The 18087-nt window shown below is 41.8% G+C and overlaps 1 protein-coding gene across 2 annotated transcripts in view; it reads right to left on the bottom strand.

Moving 5' to 3' along the window:
- Positions 1-18087, bottom strand: part of CNOT10 (CCR4-NOT transcription complex subunit 10) — a 233424-nt gene that overhangs the window by 153460 nt on the left and 61877 nt on the right. For both annotated transcript variants that reach the window (XM_082259468.1, XM_082259469.1), the window contains 2 exons: positions 14016-14218; positions 465-586 (listed from right to left, as the gene is read on the bottom strand). In XM_082259468.1, the coding sequence (XP_082115594.1) occupies positions 465-586; positions 14016-14218 (325 nt within the window). The remainder of the gene's footprint in view (positions 1-464; positions 587-14015; positions 14219-18087) is intronic.

Genomic DNA, 18087 nt, shown 5'->3' with positions numbered 1-18087 from the left:
CATCCCCAAATGGAAGGTGGAGGAGCGCAAGGTCTCTAACATCCACCAGCTTTGTGATGTCATTGTGGAGGAGTGGAAGAGGACTCCAGTGGCAACCTGTGAAGCTCCGGTGAACTCCATGCCCAAGAGAGTTAAGGCAGTGCTGGAAAATAATGGTGGCCAGAAAAAATATTGACACTTTGGCCCTAATTTGGATATTTCCACTTGGGGTGTACTCACTTTTGTTGCCAGCGGTTTAGACATTAATGGCTGTGTTTTGAGTTATCTTGAGGGTACAGCAAATTTACACTGTTATACAAGCTGTACACTCACCACTATATATTGTAGCAGAGTGTAATTTCTTCAGTGTTGTCACATGAAAAGATATAATAAAATATTTACAAAAATGTGAGGGGTGTACTCACTTTTGTGAGATACTGTATGTGTGGCCCTTCTATTATTTTACACATAAAAGAAAGTCTTACTTGTAAAGGAGATTCTGAACAGACTGAGAGGCCAAGATTATCTTACGATGATAACCCTGGCCTACTATTGATTGTACGATTCCTTTTTTGCTTGGTAGGCCTTTTGTTTCTTGTTCAGATGTCTGGAAAAAAAAAACAAATACAAAAAGTAAACTCCATTATACAGGGGAATATGTGAAATTAGAAAAATGAACGAATTGTTCTTAATAATATTACTTTATATTACAAAAGACTAAATTATGCCGGATCCAATATACCTTTTCTCCTATATCATGTTAACCGGCTGCCCTATGTCTTTTCATAAATTGGCATTATAGGTAACTTTTGTCCACACAGGGCACCAAAAGGTTCACCTATATGTCAACTCCTTGAACTCCAAGTCCGTCTGATTTTAAGCTTACACAGGATTAAGGACTAGCTGCAACCCAAAGTAGCAGAGTTAGTACCAAAGGGCTGCAGGAGCATCCAGCAGTGCATTGTTGGAGAAAGGATAGAGAGTCAACATGCTTCCCATACCCGGCAGTTGAAGATATTTCTCCCACATCCCAAACTAAGTAGTGAAGTAGGGAGTATATGCAGGGCAATTGATACTTATTGCTCTGCAGAGGTCCTACAAGGCATTGCTAAATAAAGTGGTTGTAAAGTCAGAAGGTTTTGCTATCTTAATGTATTCTATGCATTATGATAAAAGCCTTCTGTGTGCAGCAGCCCCCCTTAACCCCCCCCCCCCCCCAATGCTTACCTGAGCCCCCTCTTGATCCAGCGATGTCCACAAATGCCAATTGCTCCCGCTGCTGTCAAACAAACTCAGTCAGTCAATAAGGAGAGAGAGAGAGAGAGAGAGACACAGACAGACAGACAGACAGAGGGTGGGGCAGAACTGTAGCTCTGTGTCTGAATGGACACAGAGCTGCGGCTCGGCTCGGATGCCACCCATAGCAAGCTGCTTGCTGTGGGGGCGATCAACAGGAGGGAGGGGCCAGGAGCTTCAGCCAGGGACCCAAGAAGAGGGGGATTCTGGTTGCCCTGCGCAAAACAATACACAGTGCAGGCAAGTTTAACATGTTTGTTATTTTATCGGGGGAAAAAAAAAAACCAAGACTTTACTATTACTGTAACAGTCGCAGACTATGCTAAAAAGCCACTGAAGCTGTATTCTACCGAAAGAAAAACAAAATCATGTAATCTTATCTGTTGATAACATTTGCCAGTTACAAGTACCTCTCCCCCAGTGGACAGCATCCAACTCTGACAGACAAAAAAAAAAAAACTTAAAGAAACCCTGTCACCAGACCAATCAATTTGGCAGAAATCTTTACATAAGATTAGTTACGGACTTAACATGTTTTACGCATCTTATTGACCTATAAAATTCTTCCTTGTGTGCATATCCAAAAGCCTTGAGAATGCTGCTGGACACCACCATCGTGAGGGTGATGGCAGCAGCGCTGTCACTCCAGTGACACTTTACAGTATTTTCCCCATTGCTCCTCAACCAGCAGCTATACAAAACTTTCTATAGGAAGGTGAGGGAAGAGCCGGTGATGCTGGGTTACCAAAGACAGTAATTAGACACTCCAATAGAGTAGATGGCTATGACATGAAACTCGCCCTCCTAGACTAGCCACATTTTATAGTATGCAAAAAACATGCTTCTTAAAAATAAATGTTATATAAAAAGGAAAAACACTGCAAAAAAGCATTTAAAAAACCTGACTTTTACTGGCAAATTTTTAGGCTGGTGATAGATCTCTTTAAGTAACCAATAGTTAAGATGTTATCCTAAAACCTCAAGTACAAACACTGGATGAGGTCTTGCTCTCAAGAAGCACTGACCTGTAAAATTATCCTGTTCTGAGCTTACCATACAGGGATGAAATGTAACTTACTAAAGGCCTCTTGGGCAACAGAGACAAGTTAAAATCAATAAGTAAACTACACAGCAGCAAGATGAGTCAAGCAATTACTGTATGTTACTGTAAAAAAAAAAAAAAAATACCAAGTTCACAATTTTACTGCTTCTACGTACAACACACCTACACAGCTATGCTATTGTCAGATCAGATCTTAAGACTGCAGACTAGCCAAACATTTGCTGTGTACTTGTACCATTTAAAAATTGAATGAATATGACAAAAACAAATAAGAAAACTATAATGGCTCATCTTGATTCAATGACACCATGGGCCAAAAACACACATTACTGTGTCTGTTTACATTATCATTTTTTGTCAGAGGACAAATGGGACAGCTTGTGTGTTACATTACATTTGTCTTTTTATACCCACTAACACCACTCGTCAGACAATCTTCTCCCTTTGTAGGACCAGCTGCTTTAACCAAAAAGTATTTGATTATGAAGACCATAAGAAACAATACAAAACTTCTGTAAAATGCTCACACAAACCTAAAACTTAACATGATCAACTATGGTATGTGAAGTACTTTTACTCAAATTACAAATGTAATTCAGAAATGCTAACGTGTGTCCTACTGGTTTATGTGAAGTCTAATCATAGGCTAACTTTTAGGCTGGAAAGACATTTAATGCAGCCTAAAGTTTACTGAAGCCGGTCAATCTGCAGACCTTTAACAATTGCACACAACTAGTAAATTAATTGGGATTTTGCAAAACAGCAATTAAAAACTGACTTGAACTGGCAAGTTTTCCACAATATAAACCTTTTTCTCTCTTTATAGCAGTAAGATGTCAAGGTTGCCAGAAGAAACATGCAGCACATTATAAGCTTGCTTTTCCCAGTCATACTCGAAAACTATGAGCTCCCCCTACTGGTCAGAAGAAGAATGCAGTTATAACACATCCTTGCAATATTCTAGGCTATTTTTGCAAGGCAATCTATCTCATTGACTGTAGCATGCTGGACTGATGCAGCAGCCAATAATTGCATCACTAGATAGCAGCAGAAGGGACAGGGAACAATTGTTAAGGGATTCCAAAAACAGAATCTCTCCTGCGCTCAAGTGGTGTGCAAGAAGGGGAGTGATCTAAAAGGTTTTATTGGCACAAAAATAGGCGGTCTTGCTCCCCCCTCAGGACCAAGGGTATCCAAAAATACTAAAGACAACAAGAGAAGGGCGTATTGACCTTGTGCATTACCACTAAAAAAGTTTATTAAAATCCAAAAAGATAGCAACCATTATACTCGCAAACATAAGATGTATACATGCATGTAGGAAATAAAAACCAATCACCTCCAGGACACGTCTATACTGCTGGATGGCATCCACAATGACCTGGCTTACGCTTTTGAGGAAGAACCCTCTTCCTCAGAGCCAAAATCGCCCATTTTGTGGGATTTTGGCTCTGAGGAAGAGAGTTCTCCCTCTAAAAGTTTAAGCCAGGTCATTGTGGACGCCATCACGCCATCCAGCAGTATAGAAGTGTCCTGGAGGAGATTGTTTTTTTTTTTCCTACATGCATGTATACATCTTATGTTTGAGTGTAATGGTTGCTATCTATTTGGATTTTAACCACTTTAGCCCGGAGGATTTGGCTGCTCAATGACCAGGCCCTATTTTGCGATTCGGCACTGCGTCAATTTAACGGACAATTGCACGGTCGTGCGGCGCTGTACCCAAACAAAATTGACGTCCTTTTTTTCCCACAAACAGAGCTTTCTTTTGGTGGTATTTGATCACCTGTGCGATTTTTATTTTTTGCGCTACAAACAAAAAAAGAGAGACAATTTTGAAAAAATACCAATATTGTTCACATTCTTTTATATGAAATTCTCAAAAAAATTTAAAAATCTAAATTTATCATTTTAGGCCAATTTGTTTTCTGCTACATATTTTTGGTAAAAAAAAAAAAAAAAATCGCAATAAGCATATTTTGATTGGTTTGCGCAAAAGTTATTGCGTTTACTAACTACGGGAAAGATTTATGTCATTTTTTTTTTTTTACTAGTAATAGCGGCGATCTGCAACTTTTTACGGGACTGCGACATTGCGGCGGACAGATCGGACTCCTAACTGACATTTTTAAAACTTTTGGGGGTACCAGTGACATTACTACAGTAATCAGTGCTAAAAATATGCACTGTTACTGTAAAAAGAACACTGGCAGGGAAGGGGTTAACAGTATAGGTGATCAAGGGGTTAAATGTGTCCCTAGGGGCGCGATTCTTTTTTTTTTTTTTTTCTTTATTAAAGATTTTCAACATACAAAATTTATTAATACATTAATACCATCCCGCCCTTAATTGGGGTAATATAACTATGTGCATATACCAATCTTAATTTTTCCCCTCCCCTACCCCCCTCCCCCCCGCTTTCAGAAGACGATTAATAAGCCCTTAATTCTCCTTTTTATAGTCTTGCCATACCTCCCAAATCTCTACTCTGTTTTCATACTCTTGATCCTGTTCTCCCCAGGGTCTCAATAGTTCTAGTTTTCTTGTTTTCTCCACCCGTAAGATCCAATCTTTATATGAAGGAGCTTCCGTTTTCTTCCAATTTAGTAGAATTAAGCTTTTCGCTTAATTTAGCAGGGGGGAGATTAAGGTTTTTTTTATAATGTTTAAACGACATTGTCGTCCCGTGAAAAAGACATATCCATGGATCTTCTTTAACCTCTATATTGGTAATTCTTTTAATTAATGAAAGAACCTCCTTCCAATATATCTTTATTTTTGGGCAATCCCACCAAATGTGTGCCATTGTTCCCATTTCCTGAAAACCTCTCCAGCAGAGTTTTGAAGTCTCCAGATGGTATCTCCCCACTTTATCTGGGGTTTTATACCATCTGGAGAGCAATTTATAATTCATTTCCGCCGTACTGATATCTATCGCGGAATTATGGGCCAACCTAATGCATTTGTCCCACTGGAGTCCCACCCTTTGAACCCCTAGTTCACTCTCCCATTTCTCCAACATTGGGGAGCCCACCTGCTGCTCAACCCTATTCAGAATTTTGTAAATATTTGAGATGTTATTCTTATTTTTTTCGGATGTGCATATTTGTTCGAATGAGTTGAGATCATTTATTTCTCTTATTGGTTGGGGGAGGGATGCTACAAAGTGTCTAAGTTGACGATACCTCCACTCGTCCAAGTTCCAATTAATTTTCTTTATTTTAAGCTCAGGTAGAGTATGTATTTTTCCCTTCTCCATTATGTCTTTTAATCTTATATCTCCGTCTCCTAACCAGTTCCCATGTTCTTTTCCTTCTCCTGGTGCAAAAAATTGTGTCCTGTAGTGGTATTAATGGTGAGTTATACTCCCAGTTTCCTCTATTATATATTAAATCCCACATTTTTAGTGCTTGTCGTGTAATAATGTGTGTGTCCTTTTTCAATTCTCTATATTTTGGTGGGATCCACATAATTTTACCTAGTTTAGTACCACTTATAGTGTCTTCCATTTTAACCCATTTTTTCCTACTTTCTTTTTTCCCCCATTCCATCACCCGTGTGAGAATTGAAGCTTGATAATATTTTTTAATGTCTGGTAGTGCCAGTCCCCCCTCAATTTTGTTTCTACTTAGTGTTGTGTATTTTATCCAGGGTTTTTTGTGTTTCCAAACAAACTTAGTTATTAGTGCTTTTAGTGTCTTAAAAAATGCTTCTGGAATCTGGATTGGTATCATTTGGAGCTTGTATGAGATTTTTGGGAGGATCGTCATTTTTATTCCGTTTATTCTACCCATCCATGATATAGCTCTTGGGATTAGTCTGTTTATTTCTGCTTTTATTTCATTCAGTAGTGGAATGAAATTAGCTGTATATAGTTGTTCTGGTGTTGGTGTTAATTTAAATTCCCAAGTATTTTAACTCATCGTTTCTCCAAATAAAAGGAAATTCCGTTTTTAGCCCATTTCTCTCGAATGCTCATTTTGATACTATTTCTGACTTTGTTTGATTAATTTTTAAATTTGATAGCTCTCCATATTGCTTAAAGATTTTAATTATGTTTGGCAGGGAAATCCTCGGGTTGGAGACAGAGTAACAGGTCGTTGGCAAAAGCCGCAACCTTATGCTCTACTCCCCCAACTTCCACCCCTTTAATATCCGGGCATTCTCTTATTGTTGCCAACAGGGGTTCCAGTGTTATCACAAATAACAATGGTGACAGGAGACACCCCTGTCTCGTTCCATTGTACATGTCGAACGATTCAGACATTTTCCCGTTTATTTTTATTTTTGCTGATGGTCGACTGTACAATGTGCCTATCCATGCCTTCATTCTAGGACCAATGCCCATTTCCTCTAGAGTTCTCAGCATGAACTCCCAGTTGACCCGGTCGAATGCTTTATCAGCATCAATCGACAGTATCAAACTTGGGTCTCTGTTTCTTAACATTTGGTCTATCAATAGGATTGTTCTAATCCCATTGTCTTTTCCCTGTCTGCCCGGTAGGAAGCCCGTCTGGTCGTCGTGTATCCAGTCCACCAGTAGCCCTTTGATCCTGGTTGCTAGTATTTTCGTAAACAACTTGGTATCGGCATTCAAGAGAGAAATCGGCCTATAATTTGAGCACAGCGTTGGATCTTTCTCTTCTTTTAAGATAACTATAATGGAAGCTAGGAGTGCCTCTCTACTCATGTCAAATTGGGAGCCCAGACCATTCATTTAACCCCTTAACCTAGGGATTAAAAGGTCTTTATATTGTTTATAATAACTGATGGTGAAGCCATCAGGTCCTGGGCTTTTACCTACTGGAGTGTCTCTTATTGCTTTTTCTATTTCTTGTTCCGTAATTGGAGCCTCAAGGAGTGTTATTTTTTCCTTCTCTATTTTTTTCATTCTTGCTTTTTCCAAGTAATTTTTAATCTTCTCTCTTTCCGGGCTATCTTCTTGTTTGCCCACCCCCCCTACTGCGTATAAATTACCATAGTATTTTTGGAATTCCCCTGCAATTTCAGTGGTTGAATGAACCAAGTCCCCTTCTTTATTTCTGATTCTGTCTATGAAATTTATTGATTTTTTTTTTTTTTTTTTTTTTTTTAAGTATTCTTGCCAGGTTTTTTCCTATCTTGTTACCCTCCACATATTTCTCCCTCGCTACTTTATTATATTCTTGTCTAATTTCATGTTCTAACATTTCTTTTAGATCCCCTTTTTTCCTTTCTAACAGGGGGGTTAGTTCTTTTATTTGTTGTTGTTGTTATTTTTTTTTCTTTTTTGTTCTATTTCATACATCTCTCTCATTAATCTATCTTTTTTTTCCGATCTTTTTTCCCTTTGTGCTCCTTTTGATATTAATATGCCCCTCATATATGCTTTTTGTGCTTCCCATATAAAATATTTTTAGATGTTTCCTCGGTGTCGTTCATTTGAAAATAAAATTCCAGTTCTTTTTCTATTTCCTTACCCCATTTTTTGTCTCTAATCAATTCCTCATTTATTTTCCAAGTGAACATTCTTGGTGGTTCTTTCCCCGTTTTTATTTTTACTGAGATGGGGGAGTGATCTGACCAGGTCCTAATCCCAACCTTTGCCTCTAAGACTTTCTCGATCCATCGGTGTTCTATAAAGGAAGTAGTCTATTCTGGAATAGGTCTTGTGTATACTTGAATAATAAGTATAATCCCTCTCTTTAGGATTGAGTATTCTCCAAATGTCTGCTAGTTGGTTCTGATATAATTTTGTCCTCATTTCCTTAGTCTGGTGGTTCGAGCGCCTTTGGTGTCTTGATGTATTATCCATTTTTGGATCGAGGCTCAGATTGAGGTCCCGGGCCAAGATCACCCCTCCATTTTTAAAGTTTGTTAGTTTCCCTAGGATCTTCCCCAGGAAAGCTATTTGTCCTTTGTTAGGGCCATAGATGTTAACTAATGTGACCTCTTCTCCATTTAACGTCCCCTTCAGGAAGAGATATCTACCCTCCGGGTCGGCCAACCTGTCTTCTAGGTTAAATCTAGTCCCTCTAGCGAGGCCAATAGCTATTCCACTTGATTTTTTTTTAAATGTGTCTGCATAAAACCAAGTGGGGTGGTTATGGGAGTACAGTCTGATGTTTGATTCATGTGTAATATGGGTCTCCTGCAGGAATATTACATCTGCTTTTAGATACTTAATTTCCCCTAAAATTTTTGTCTCTTTAGGGGTTAATTCATTCCTCATACATTATATGATAGATAATTAACTACACATTTTTATTTACTAGATTTGCCTGGGGTTGTCTCCTCAAGAGTATGATCCATCTTTAGGTGCAAGAGGTTTTTGTTTTTATGGGCAAGATGCTTTCTCGTTGTTTTTCCTACTTCCATCCTTCCCCCCCCCACCTCCCTCCCCTTCCCTTCCCTTCCCCCCCCCACCTCCCTCCCCTTCCCTTCCCCCCCCCACCTCCCTCCCCTTCCCTTCCCCCCCCACCCCTTCTCTCCCGTTTTCCATCCCAGTGGGGCCCTAGTTCTCTCTTTCCCCTTTACTAGGGTAGTCGATTTACCTCCCCTCCATCTCAAATCGACATTCTCCTGGGGTTGAGCTCTGCCCCTGCTCGCCCTTCCCTTCCTTCCCATATTTGGGGAGAAAGGTTTCCGCCTACTATCCCGCCATGGTGCCGTCCTTTCTTGGGTTTCTGACTATTTCCCCCTCTTATCTCCTTCACCCTCCCTCACAGCCCCCCCGTTCCTCCCCCCCCTCCCTCCCGCCTACCACAGTCTGATCTCTTGCTTTTAATTTCTTTTTTCTTTAGTTTTCATGTCCTTTTTCTTCTCCTGCCACTGGATTTCTTCCTCTGGTTCTTCCTCGGGATTTCCTTGTTCTGTCCATCCTGGGACAACTATTTCTGATATCTTCAAAGTCTCGCAAAAAGTTAGAATTTCTTCAGGAAACCTCAGTATACCCGTCTTTCCTTCTCTTCGTGCTCCCAGTCCCGGCGGGTGGCTCCAAAAATATTGTATATTTTGCTTCTTTAACTCTTCCACGACCGGTTTTAAGATGCGCTTTCTGTTCAGTGTTTCCTGTGAGAGATCTGGAAAAATTTGTAGATCTTCTCCCTCATACCTCAGTTTTGGTCTATCTCTCATTTTTTCCCAGATTTGAGCTCTCACTTCATATTTATGGAATCTCGCTATTACGTCTCTTGGTTTCTCTTTTGGGGCACTCAGAGGTTTCTGTATTCTATGTACTCTTTCAAATTCTATTTTATCTGTTGTTGGGTTCCCAAGGATAGGATTGAGTACGCTTTCAAGCATTTGTTGTAATTTTTCTTCTTTATCTTTTTCTGGTAGTCCTCTAATCCGCAAGTTCTTCCTTCTATTTCCATTCTCCTTATCCTCCATCTTGTATAGAATATTCCTCTGTTCTAATTGGAGTTTCTTCATTTGTTCGTTTAGATTTAATAGCTTTTTCCCGTGAGTATTTATCTTCTTTTCAGTTACCTCTACTCTTGTCAATGTATGACCCAGGTCTCTGTATAGAGTGGCCATTTCGGTTTTAATTGATTTATCCAGATTCGAGAACATTTCCATCATTTCTGATTTTGTCGGGGGGTGGTCATTCATCCTTAGGTCATCTTCCTTCCCAGGGTCATTGTCCTCTGTTGTCTGTGTACTCTCTCTGGATAGGTCTAGGCTCTCTTCACCTGTTCCTTTTGTCTTTTTATTTTCCTCACTGGTTTGTTTTGGTCTTACCACTGGTTGGTTTTCAAATGTTCCATTTTGACCTTTCCCTTCCTGGGTCATGTACATTTTAATAGACCCAGGGCTTGCCTTGATTTTTGCGGTTTTCCCTGATGTCTCCTTTGTCTGTTTATTCTTGATTTTGGACATGTTGGTACCTTTTATATAAGGCTCTAGATTATAACTGTGCTCCTGCTATTTCACTCAGTACTAGCTTGCCCCGCTAAGATCTATTGAGCCACTCTTTAGGTACTTGCTTAAAATCGATCCCAAAACTTTTAATACTGAGGGAAATAAACCCGGTTTTTAGATTTATATAGTGGTCACTACTATAAAATCAGTCTTTAGGGGATTGTCCCATAGGGTCTTTTAAGGGGCCTCTCTCCTGTATTTCTTGCGATATTTTTCCCGAGGTGCTCGATGTCTCAAACTCCAGGGAGGTTATTGGTCCTCGATGTGGGTCCTGGGCTGCAGCGTTATTTTTAGGAGTCACTTTCCCTCCTAGGAGCCGTATTTTGCCCCTCAACAAACAGTTGATGCTAGGGAAAGGATATTTTCATCCTAAATACACTTCAGTCTTTCGCTGCTTCCCCATTTATAGTCCCCTTTGCCACTGTCTCCTCTTTTCTGGTTGTTCAATAGTCAGTAATAGCCTCCCTGAGGGTCTGCAGAGAATTGTAAGGTGTGCCTACTTTTAAGCCCCCTTATCTAAGCTCCCTTCAGTGTTCGATATAGAGACCCTTGGGATTTTATCATTTGAGAAAAACCTATAGGTTATAAATCCTTAATTACCACCACTTTTTAGGACTCACTTTCCCTCCTAGGAGCAAATCTACCCCTCGGTGATTGAACCGGTGTTTAGGGATTTAGTTATTTCCTTTCGGACTGGTTTGCCACCTTTTCATGCTTAGCTCCTCCCCAATATCCGTCTAAGCAAAACCCACCCTGCCACTTGACAGCCAAACCCTATGTTAACTATAAGGGTTTACTCAGGGTGTTAATCGAACCCAATCCAGTAGATTATTTATACAGTCTAGTACAGGCAATCAAACCAATATATATTCAGTCAAGTACTTGCTGGTGACCAAAGAAAAGGCTTGAGAAAAAATTTAGGGAGTTTACACCTCTCCCCGAACTCCCCTCAGACCAGGCTGGGCATATACCGTAGTCAGCAGCGAAGAAACAATAAGTAGACATTAATAAGAATATCCTAATACATCCTATCCATCATTGCTGTCATGTAACTTTTTCCTCCAGGGATATTGACTAACATTCAACTCATGGGAGAAATTGTCCTAGGGAGTAATTTAGCCGTCTATATCTTGCCCTGTGGATTTTAGAGCCGGCTCATTTATCACTCAGGCATTGCAGTTATTTAAAAAAAAAAGTAACCCCCCCAGGCAGGAGAGAGGAGAAGAAAAAAAGCTTTAGTAATAACAGGCTTAAGAGTATTTTTTTTTGGGGGGGGGGGGGGGGGGGTTTCCCCCTCTCACCAGTCCATGCAGCTTGTTCTGCGAGCCTCCTTGTACTGTGGTGTCATACAGGGGAATGAATCAGGAGTCCAGCGCCGCTATGCCTGTCCCTCCGAGGTCCTTCCTGTGTTTGCACCCCGGACTGCTTCCAAAGGGCGGGTAGGCCGTCTCTCTCTCTCTCCTTCCACTTCGGCTTACCCCGAAGCCGCTGCCACGCTCAGCTGACCAATCTCCGAGATTCAGCTGGGATCAGGCCGACCCGTGAGCGGCGCGACTACCCCGGAGATCCCCTAAAGTCTGGCTGGGGCAGTGAAGGGGGGGGGGTGGCGGGGTCGGATCAGGCGGGTATGAAGGTCGGGGGATCGAGCATTCCTAGCTCGTTTCTCTGGACGCCGCTCCGGCGTTCTAGCTCGCGGACGGAACTGGCGCCATTAGCAGGCTCCTCCCCCTGTCAGGGGCGCGATTCCAACTGTGGGGGGGGGGGCATGGCTTGTGAAGTCATCACAGAGACATGCGATCCTATATAGCAGGATCACAGCCTCTGATCACTTCAGGGAGAATGACAGACGGCTGTGTTTACATCTGTCAGCGAGGGGCGATCGCGAGGGACCGGCGGCCATTGGAGCGGCCTGTCACACGCACTGGCTCCCCGGCTGATAAGCGGGGGCAGGAGCGCGCTCACCCCCTAGAGTATCCTGAGCGAGCGACGTAGTACTACATCGGTTTGGCCAGGAGCGGCTGCCTGCCGCAGAAAATCTGCGGTGGGCGGTCGTCAAGTGGTTAATAAACTTATTTAGTGGTAATGCATAAGGTCGGTGCGCCCTTCTCTTGTTGTCTAATGATTGTAAAGTACCTGCCATAACCTTACTGCTGTTTCCTTGGAAAGTAATTTTATGCAGACTGTGGAGATCCAGAGTTCCTGTTCACTTACCATTACAGAAATACATATCACGCAGGCCTGAGGTGTGGCCAGTGAGGAGTACTACTGACAAGGCCAGGCTAGGCTAGAACTGGTCAGTGACCAGAGCTGTAAGTGGGATGCTGTAGCTCCAGGCACCTTTATTTCAAAGCTGATTTCACGGCTTCAAGATTATTAGACAATGGGGTTGATTTACTAAAACTGGAGTGTGCAAAATTAGGTGCAGGCCTGCATAGGTTTTTTTTTTTTTTTTTTGTCAAAGCTTACGTGAGCAAGCTGAAATTAGAACCTGATGGCTACCATGTAGAGCTGTACCAGATTTTGCACTCTGCAATCTTAGTAAATAAACCCAAATATGTACATTCGTAGTACTGTAATGGTCACCACCCTTGACTTTATTAAGACGAAAGTAAGTGCCTTTACTAAAATACAGTTTTTAACGTCTGCTCTAGAACACTAGTCTATAAAAGTCAAGAATATTTTTCAAAGTAGAGCTGCTGAATCATTAACATAACCAAAGAACAATTATTTATGTTTTTTTTCTATGGGAGAGAAGTGAATAGGAAAATTAGGAGCTATCCAGTCAGTGCCAGATAACATCATATGGACATAATGGATGTGACATTACGCTCCACTACATTTTGTGAATTTACAGGAAGACTAATGCTGGAGCAGAGCAAGGAAATTTTCCACGACATTATACCTGTGCCTGGCTGTTAAATGCATTGCAGCACCACAAAAAGTAAAATATTTTTGGTATAATTTTAACAAGATTATACAATGTGGCCAATTTAAACAATCAGAGATTAAAAGAATTCTCTTTTAAAGGATAAGTTAACTTTTACAGAAAAAAATAAATAAAATAATAATAAATGCACATTTTTTGCAGGTTTTATACTGGATTTTTTTTGTTGCAGGAGCCTGTAAAGCATTGCACCATCGATCAGCAGAACGCTGGTACCATGCAGGTCTCCTGCAGATCTGTCAGAGTATCTTTGTGCCCATACATCATGTATGGGCAAACAGATACACTGACAGGAAGAATCAACAAACTACCACGTTGCTCCACAGTGCCTTGGTAGTTCATTGAGAGCTACAAGCGGACAGCCGTAAAGGATGTTGGGGCTTGTAGTTCATTCACAGAGTTGTCTGAATGAATAAATGTGGCCATGTGAGCAGAGCCCTAAGAACAGGTGGGACGCGTAACATGTTCCCAAAGGTGATCTTCTCCTTTAAAAGGAGAAGTATAGCCAAAGCTCCTTTGGCCATACTTTGTGGTGCACTTAGTTCTGCAGGCCTATGGCCCAGATTCATACAGCAGCAGACTAAAGCCCACCGTCGGCTGATGTCACAAAGCTGGTCCAGACTCAGCAGGGATCCCAACAATGTTGTTAGGATCTGCCCAGACCAGCAGCTATCTCAGCCTCTGAGCCAGCCGCTCCCACCATGCTGTAGCCATCTAGGTGAGCAGGTGGGTTTAAAAAAAAAAAAGGTTTTACAATCAAATACTCCTTTTTAAATGTATTGCACAGAAACTGTAAAACATAAAAACTATCTTCTAAAAGAATGAACTTACCCCCTTATTAGCAGCTATACAACATTCTGCTAATCTTAACCAGAGACGCGGGTTTGAATGATAAACCTGAACAGCTTCTATTAGACATTCAAAGGCTGCCAGTGGTCGCCCGATGTGTAGGAGCTGTATGCCACAGTTATACAGCAGTTCATATCGTTTGTTGGTCAACAATGTACACATGGGCCTGCCTGAAAACTTCTTCCCTGAAATCAAAAAACACATTTTAAAACTGCAACAAAAACAAACCTGGTGATATGTATACATATGCAATGTGGTGATAATAATCATACATGGCCCGATCACATGGGGATCCGATCAGGTCTGCCTGACCGTTTTTTCCTGATTGGACCCTCCAGGCTCTTCTTCTATGGAGCGGCGGATGTCAGCAGACTCATGTCCATTGTCACCTGCCGCTATCTGACCCGATCCTGTGTGCCAAAATCAAATGGATGGGGCACCTATTTCCCATCCTTTTGGCGAATCAGATTAAGTGGAATTGGACTAACGGTTAACTTCCATCCGATTGCCTCATAGAGGACAGCGGGACACGGACCTGTCATCCACCTGCTCAGCAGGGATCAGCGGAGGCTCATGTGTGAAAAGGTCCTTAGTATACTTGTTTTCCTTACAATCAGAAGTGCCAAATTCCACTTCTAACATTTACTCTGCTTACAGCAAAAGCATATGTACTTCTACTGCAGTTTTACTTGAGTCATACATTTGTTTTACACAGACATTACTTACCTGCCCAAAAGCCCCAAGAATGCTACTGGGTGCCATCATTTTGAATTTGATGTCAGCAGCCCCAACAGACTCAGAGCTGTCACTCAAGTGGACACCGTGAAGGACTATGTTTACGGACTTGAAATAGGTATTCAATGTGCTGCTTGCTTTTTATTTTTAGTGTAATTGATTTAATGTAGAAGTTCTGAACATGTTACACCCACAGCCAAGGCCCACCCGTCGAGAGGCTGTAAGTGTGCGTGCCATTGGTGCCAATAGGTTGAGGAGGTCAGCTCTTGCAATCAAGTTTCTTATGCACCGTGCAATGGTGGATTTTGAAGCAGGGTGGTCATTGCAACTCCCCGAGGAGAGAACAAACAGGGAATGCATTTTTCTGTTGGAAGCAGTAGCTTTGAGGTATACTCTAGTGGCTCTGACTACGTCCAGGCAACGTTGAGGCAATTCTTTTGGATGCTTAGGGCAGGGCACAAGGACAACAAAGTATGAGGAAAGGCTCTTTACAGGAAATGGCTGCTATTGCAGAAACACATGCAACAGACGTGATGGCTACCAAAAAAGGCAATTTTGCTGGCAAGCATATCATGGGAAAATCATTGATGGGTTTAAAGTGTGGGTTCTGCAAGGCAGAGAGAACCAAATTAAGGTCCCAGGGTGCTGCAAGGGGGCCCGATACAGGAAACTTGAATAAAGTTTTTTTACAAGAGAGTGAAGACAGAGGCCTTTGAAAGGGGTTGGATTAGGCCGAAACCTGCCCTTTAAGGGGTGCTTAGCCCTAAGTTCTGGTCAAGGCTTGTTTGCAGGAAGGTCAGAATGCAAGGCACAGAGTAATCTCTGGAACTGAATTGATTGCATTCCCACCAGGCAAAATAAGATTTCCAAGCATTATAATAGATTTTCCTAGAAGTGGCTTTTCTTGCTTTTAGCAAGGTAGGAATTACAGACTCCAGAAACTCCTATTCTTTAAGCCCTGGATTTAAACAACCATGATGTTAAAGCCAAAGACTGAAAAGCAGGATGGAATAGAGGACCTTGAGATAGCAGATCTGGCCTGTTGGGAAGGGGCCAGAGGTTGTATACCCTGTTATGTCTGTGCACCAGATTTTCCTGAGTCAGTCTAGTGCAATTAAAGTCACCGCTTTTCTCTCTTGTCCAATTTTGCGGAGCAGGTGAGGCAAATTTCACACTGAAGGGAAGTAATACATTAGCATGAGCTGAGATCTCGGGATCATTAGAACATCCGAGACCAGAGCTAAAGGATCCCAGGTTCTGGCAACACAGGTTTCCTTCAGGGCAGTCAGGCTCCTTGCACCCCCGCGATGGTTGATATATGCCATTGTGGTGGCATTGTCTGACTGCACCTGGATTGGTTTTCCCTTCAGAAGGGGGTCCAGTACTGCAGGGACAGCCTGACTGCTCTGAGCTCCATGACGTTGATTGGGAGTGTGGTTTCCGCTCTTGACCATGTTCCTTGAACAGTCAAGGATTGCAATACTCCTCCCCCAGTCTTATGGACTTGCGTCTGTTGTAAGGACTTTTCAGTGGTAGTGGAGGAAAGACTTTCCCACTGTAAGGGCTGGAGTGATGATCCACCAAAGATAAGGAAGTTCTTGCATGTCTGGATAGGAGGATAAGAAATTTGAGGCAAGCAGTCTGCTTTTTCCATGCAAAAAAATGGTTTTGTTGGAGAGTTCTTGAAATGAATCAGGTGAAAAGCACTTCCTTGAAAGAGGCGACCATCAGACCTAGATCTCTCAGAGAAACTCACTGTGCGATTTCTCTTGGTTCTCTTTTCTTAAGCATGAGCTCTTAGAGAAAATTTTCTTTTCTCAAAGACTTTTGCTAGGGATGTGTTTAGGATCAGGCCCAAGTATTCCAGGCAAAGAGAAGGTTGGAGAGCAGATTTTTTTAAATGCAGCCAAAAGCCTGGAACAGCTGAATTTTTCATGTGTACATTTTTATTTATGCAACTGATGGCAGACAGGTCCTTCAATTATCTAGATAGCCCATGACCCGAATGCCTTTGGTTCTGAGCACGGCAAACAGAGGCGCTAAAACCCTTTGTGAACACTCTGGGAGGAGTGGATAGGGCAAAGGGCAGTGCAACAAACCAGAAGTGATTTTCTATCACTGCAAAGTGCAGAAAATGTTGATAAGTTTGATAAATGGGAACACAGATCAGCATTGTGGATATCCACTAATGTCAGGTATTCCCTGTGCCTCAAATTGGAAAATTACTGACTATGTAGATTCCATATAGAATTTTTGGCATTTGAAAGAATCTGTTGAGGGGTTTTAGGTTCAAAATGAGGTGAATATTCGGGCTTGGCTTTAGTACCATGAACAGGTTTGAGTAAAAACCTTTGATCCGGTTTTGTAAAAGCTACTGGCACAATACCTCCCTGGGACAAGAGGTGGTTCAGGGCATTTTGCAAATCTAACTGCCTTGCACAGTCTTTTGATTAAAAAGAGTGGTGAAGTGAAGGGTCAGAGTTTTAAACCATTTTGTACCCTCTTGAAACCACCAACTGAAATTTTTTTGTGTTTGACTTTATGTGATATTTATTTCATGTCATGGATGAAACCGACATGGTCTCGAATATGACTTGTTTTTACATACACAGGTATATACTGTGAACTTCCAGGAGGACACTGACTTTTGGAATTACAGATGTGGTGTGCGAGTTGATTTTGCCTATGGGGTTGTGATGCAACCCTTTGGGCTACTTTTTTCCCTCTTTTTTTTGTTTTGCATTGTTTTTTGTTTTGAGTGTGCATTGGGGGTTTGGACACTTTACTGTTCCCGCTGCTTGTTGTCTGGCGACAACCAAGGTTTGTATTCGCATCATGGCTTCCAGCGTGTTGGCGCACACACTGAACGTGATGCCATCACGCCATGACTTGTGATGTCATCAGGCAGTGATGTTACGCGCATGCGTGGTTGGTCATTCTGCTACCATTTTGAGACTGGCTAGGTGCAATTGTCTGTAAAGTGTTGGTTTGATGGGATGCTGTTTGGACCCATCTCCATAGCACTGCATGCTGGGGGGGGGGCATGTGGAACAGGAGACTTTATATAAGGGAGCTGCAGACACAATATGGCTCATTTACAGTATAGTATACCTGCTGACATCTTATTTGGAGGAGCGCCTATACATACGTGCAAGAATAAAATTGGTATTTCACCTTTCACGGTTTTTCCTGTGCACATTTTCCTGGCTGATCTTTTTTAGGGAGTTATATTTATATTATATACAGATCACTTATTTGGTGGCATAGCCTGTTTTTACCTTTTTTTATTGAGTAACCACGTCTTTTGTGAACTCCACAT

The sequence above is a fragment of the Pelophylax lessonae genome, assembly GCF_965119305.1.
Source record: "Pelophylax lessonae genome assembly, chromosome: 5".
In the NCBI taxonomy this organism is placed as follows: Eukaryota; Metazoa; Chordata; class Amphibia; order Anura; family Ranidae; genus Pelophylax; species Pelophylax lessonae.
Note: the sequence above shows the minus strand (reverse complement) of the source record. Positions and strands in the feature narration are given on the sequence as shown.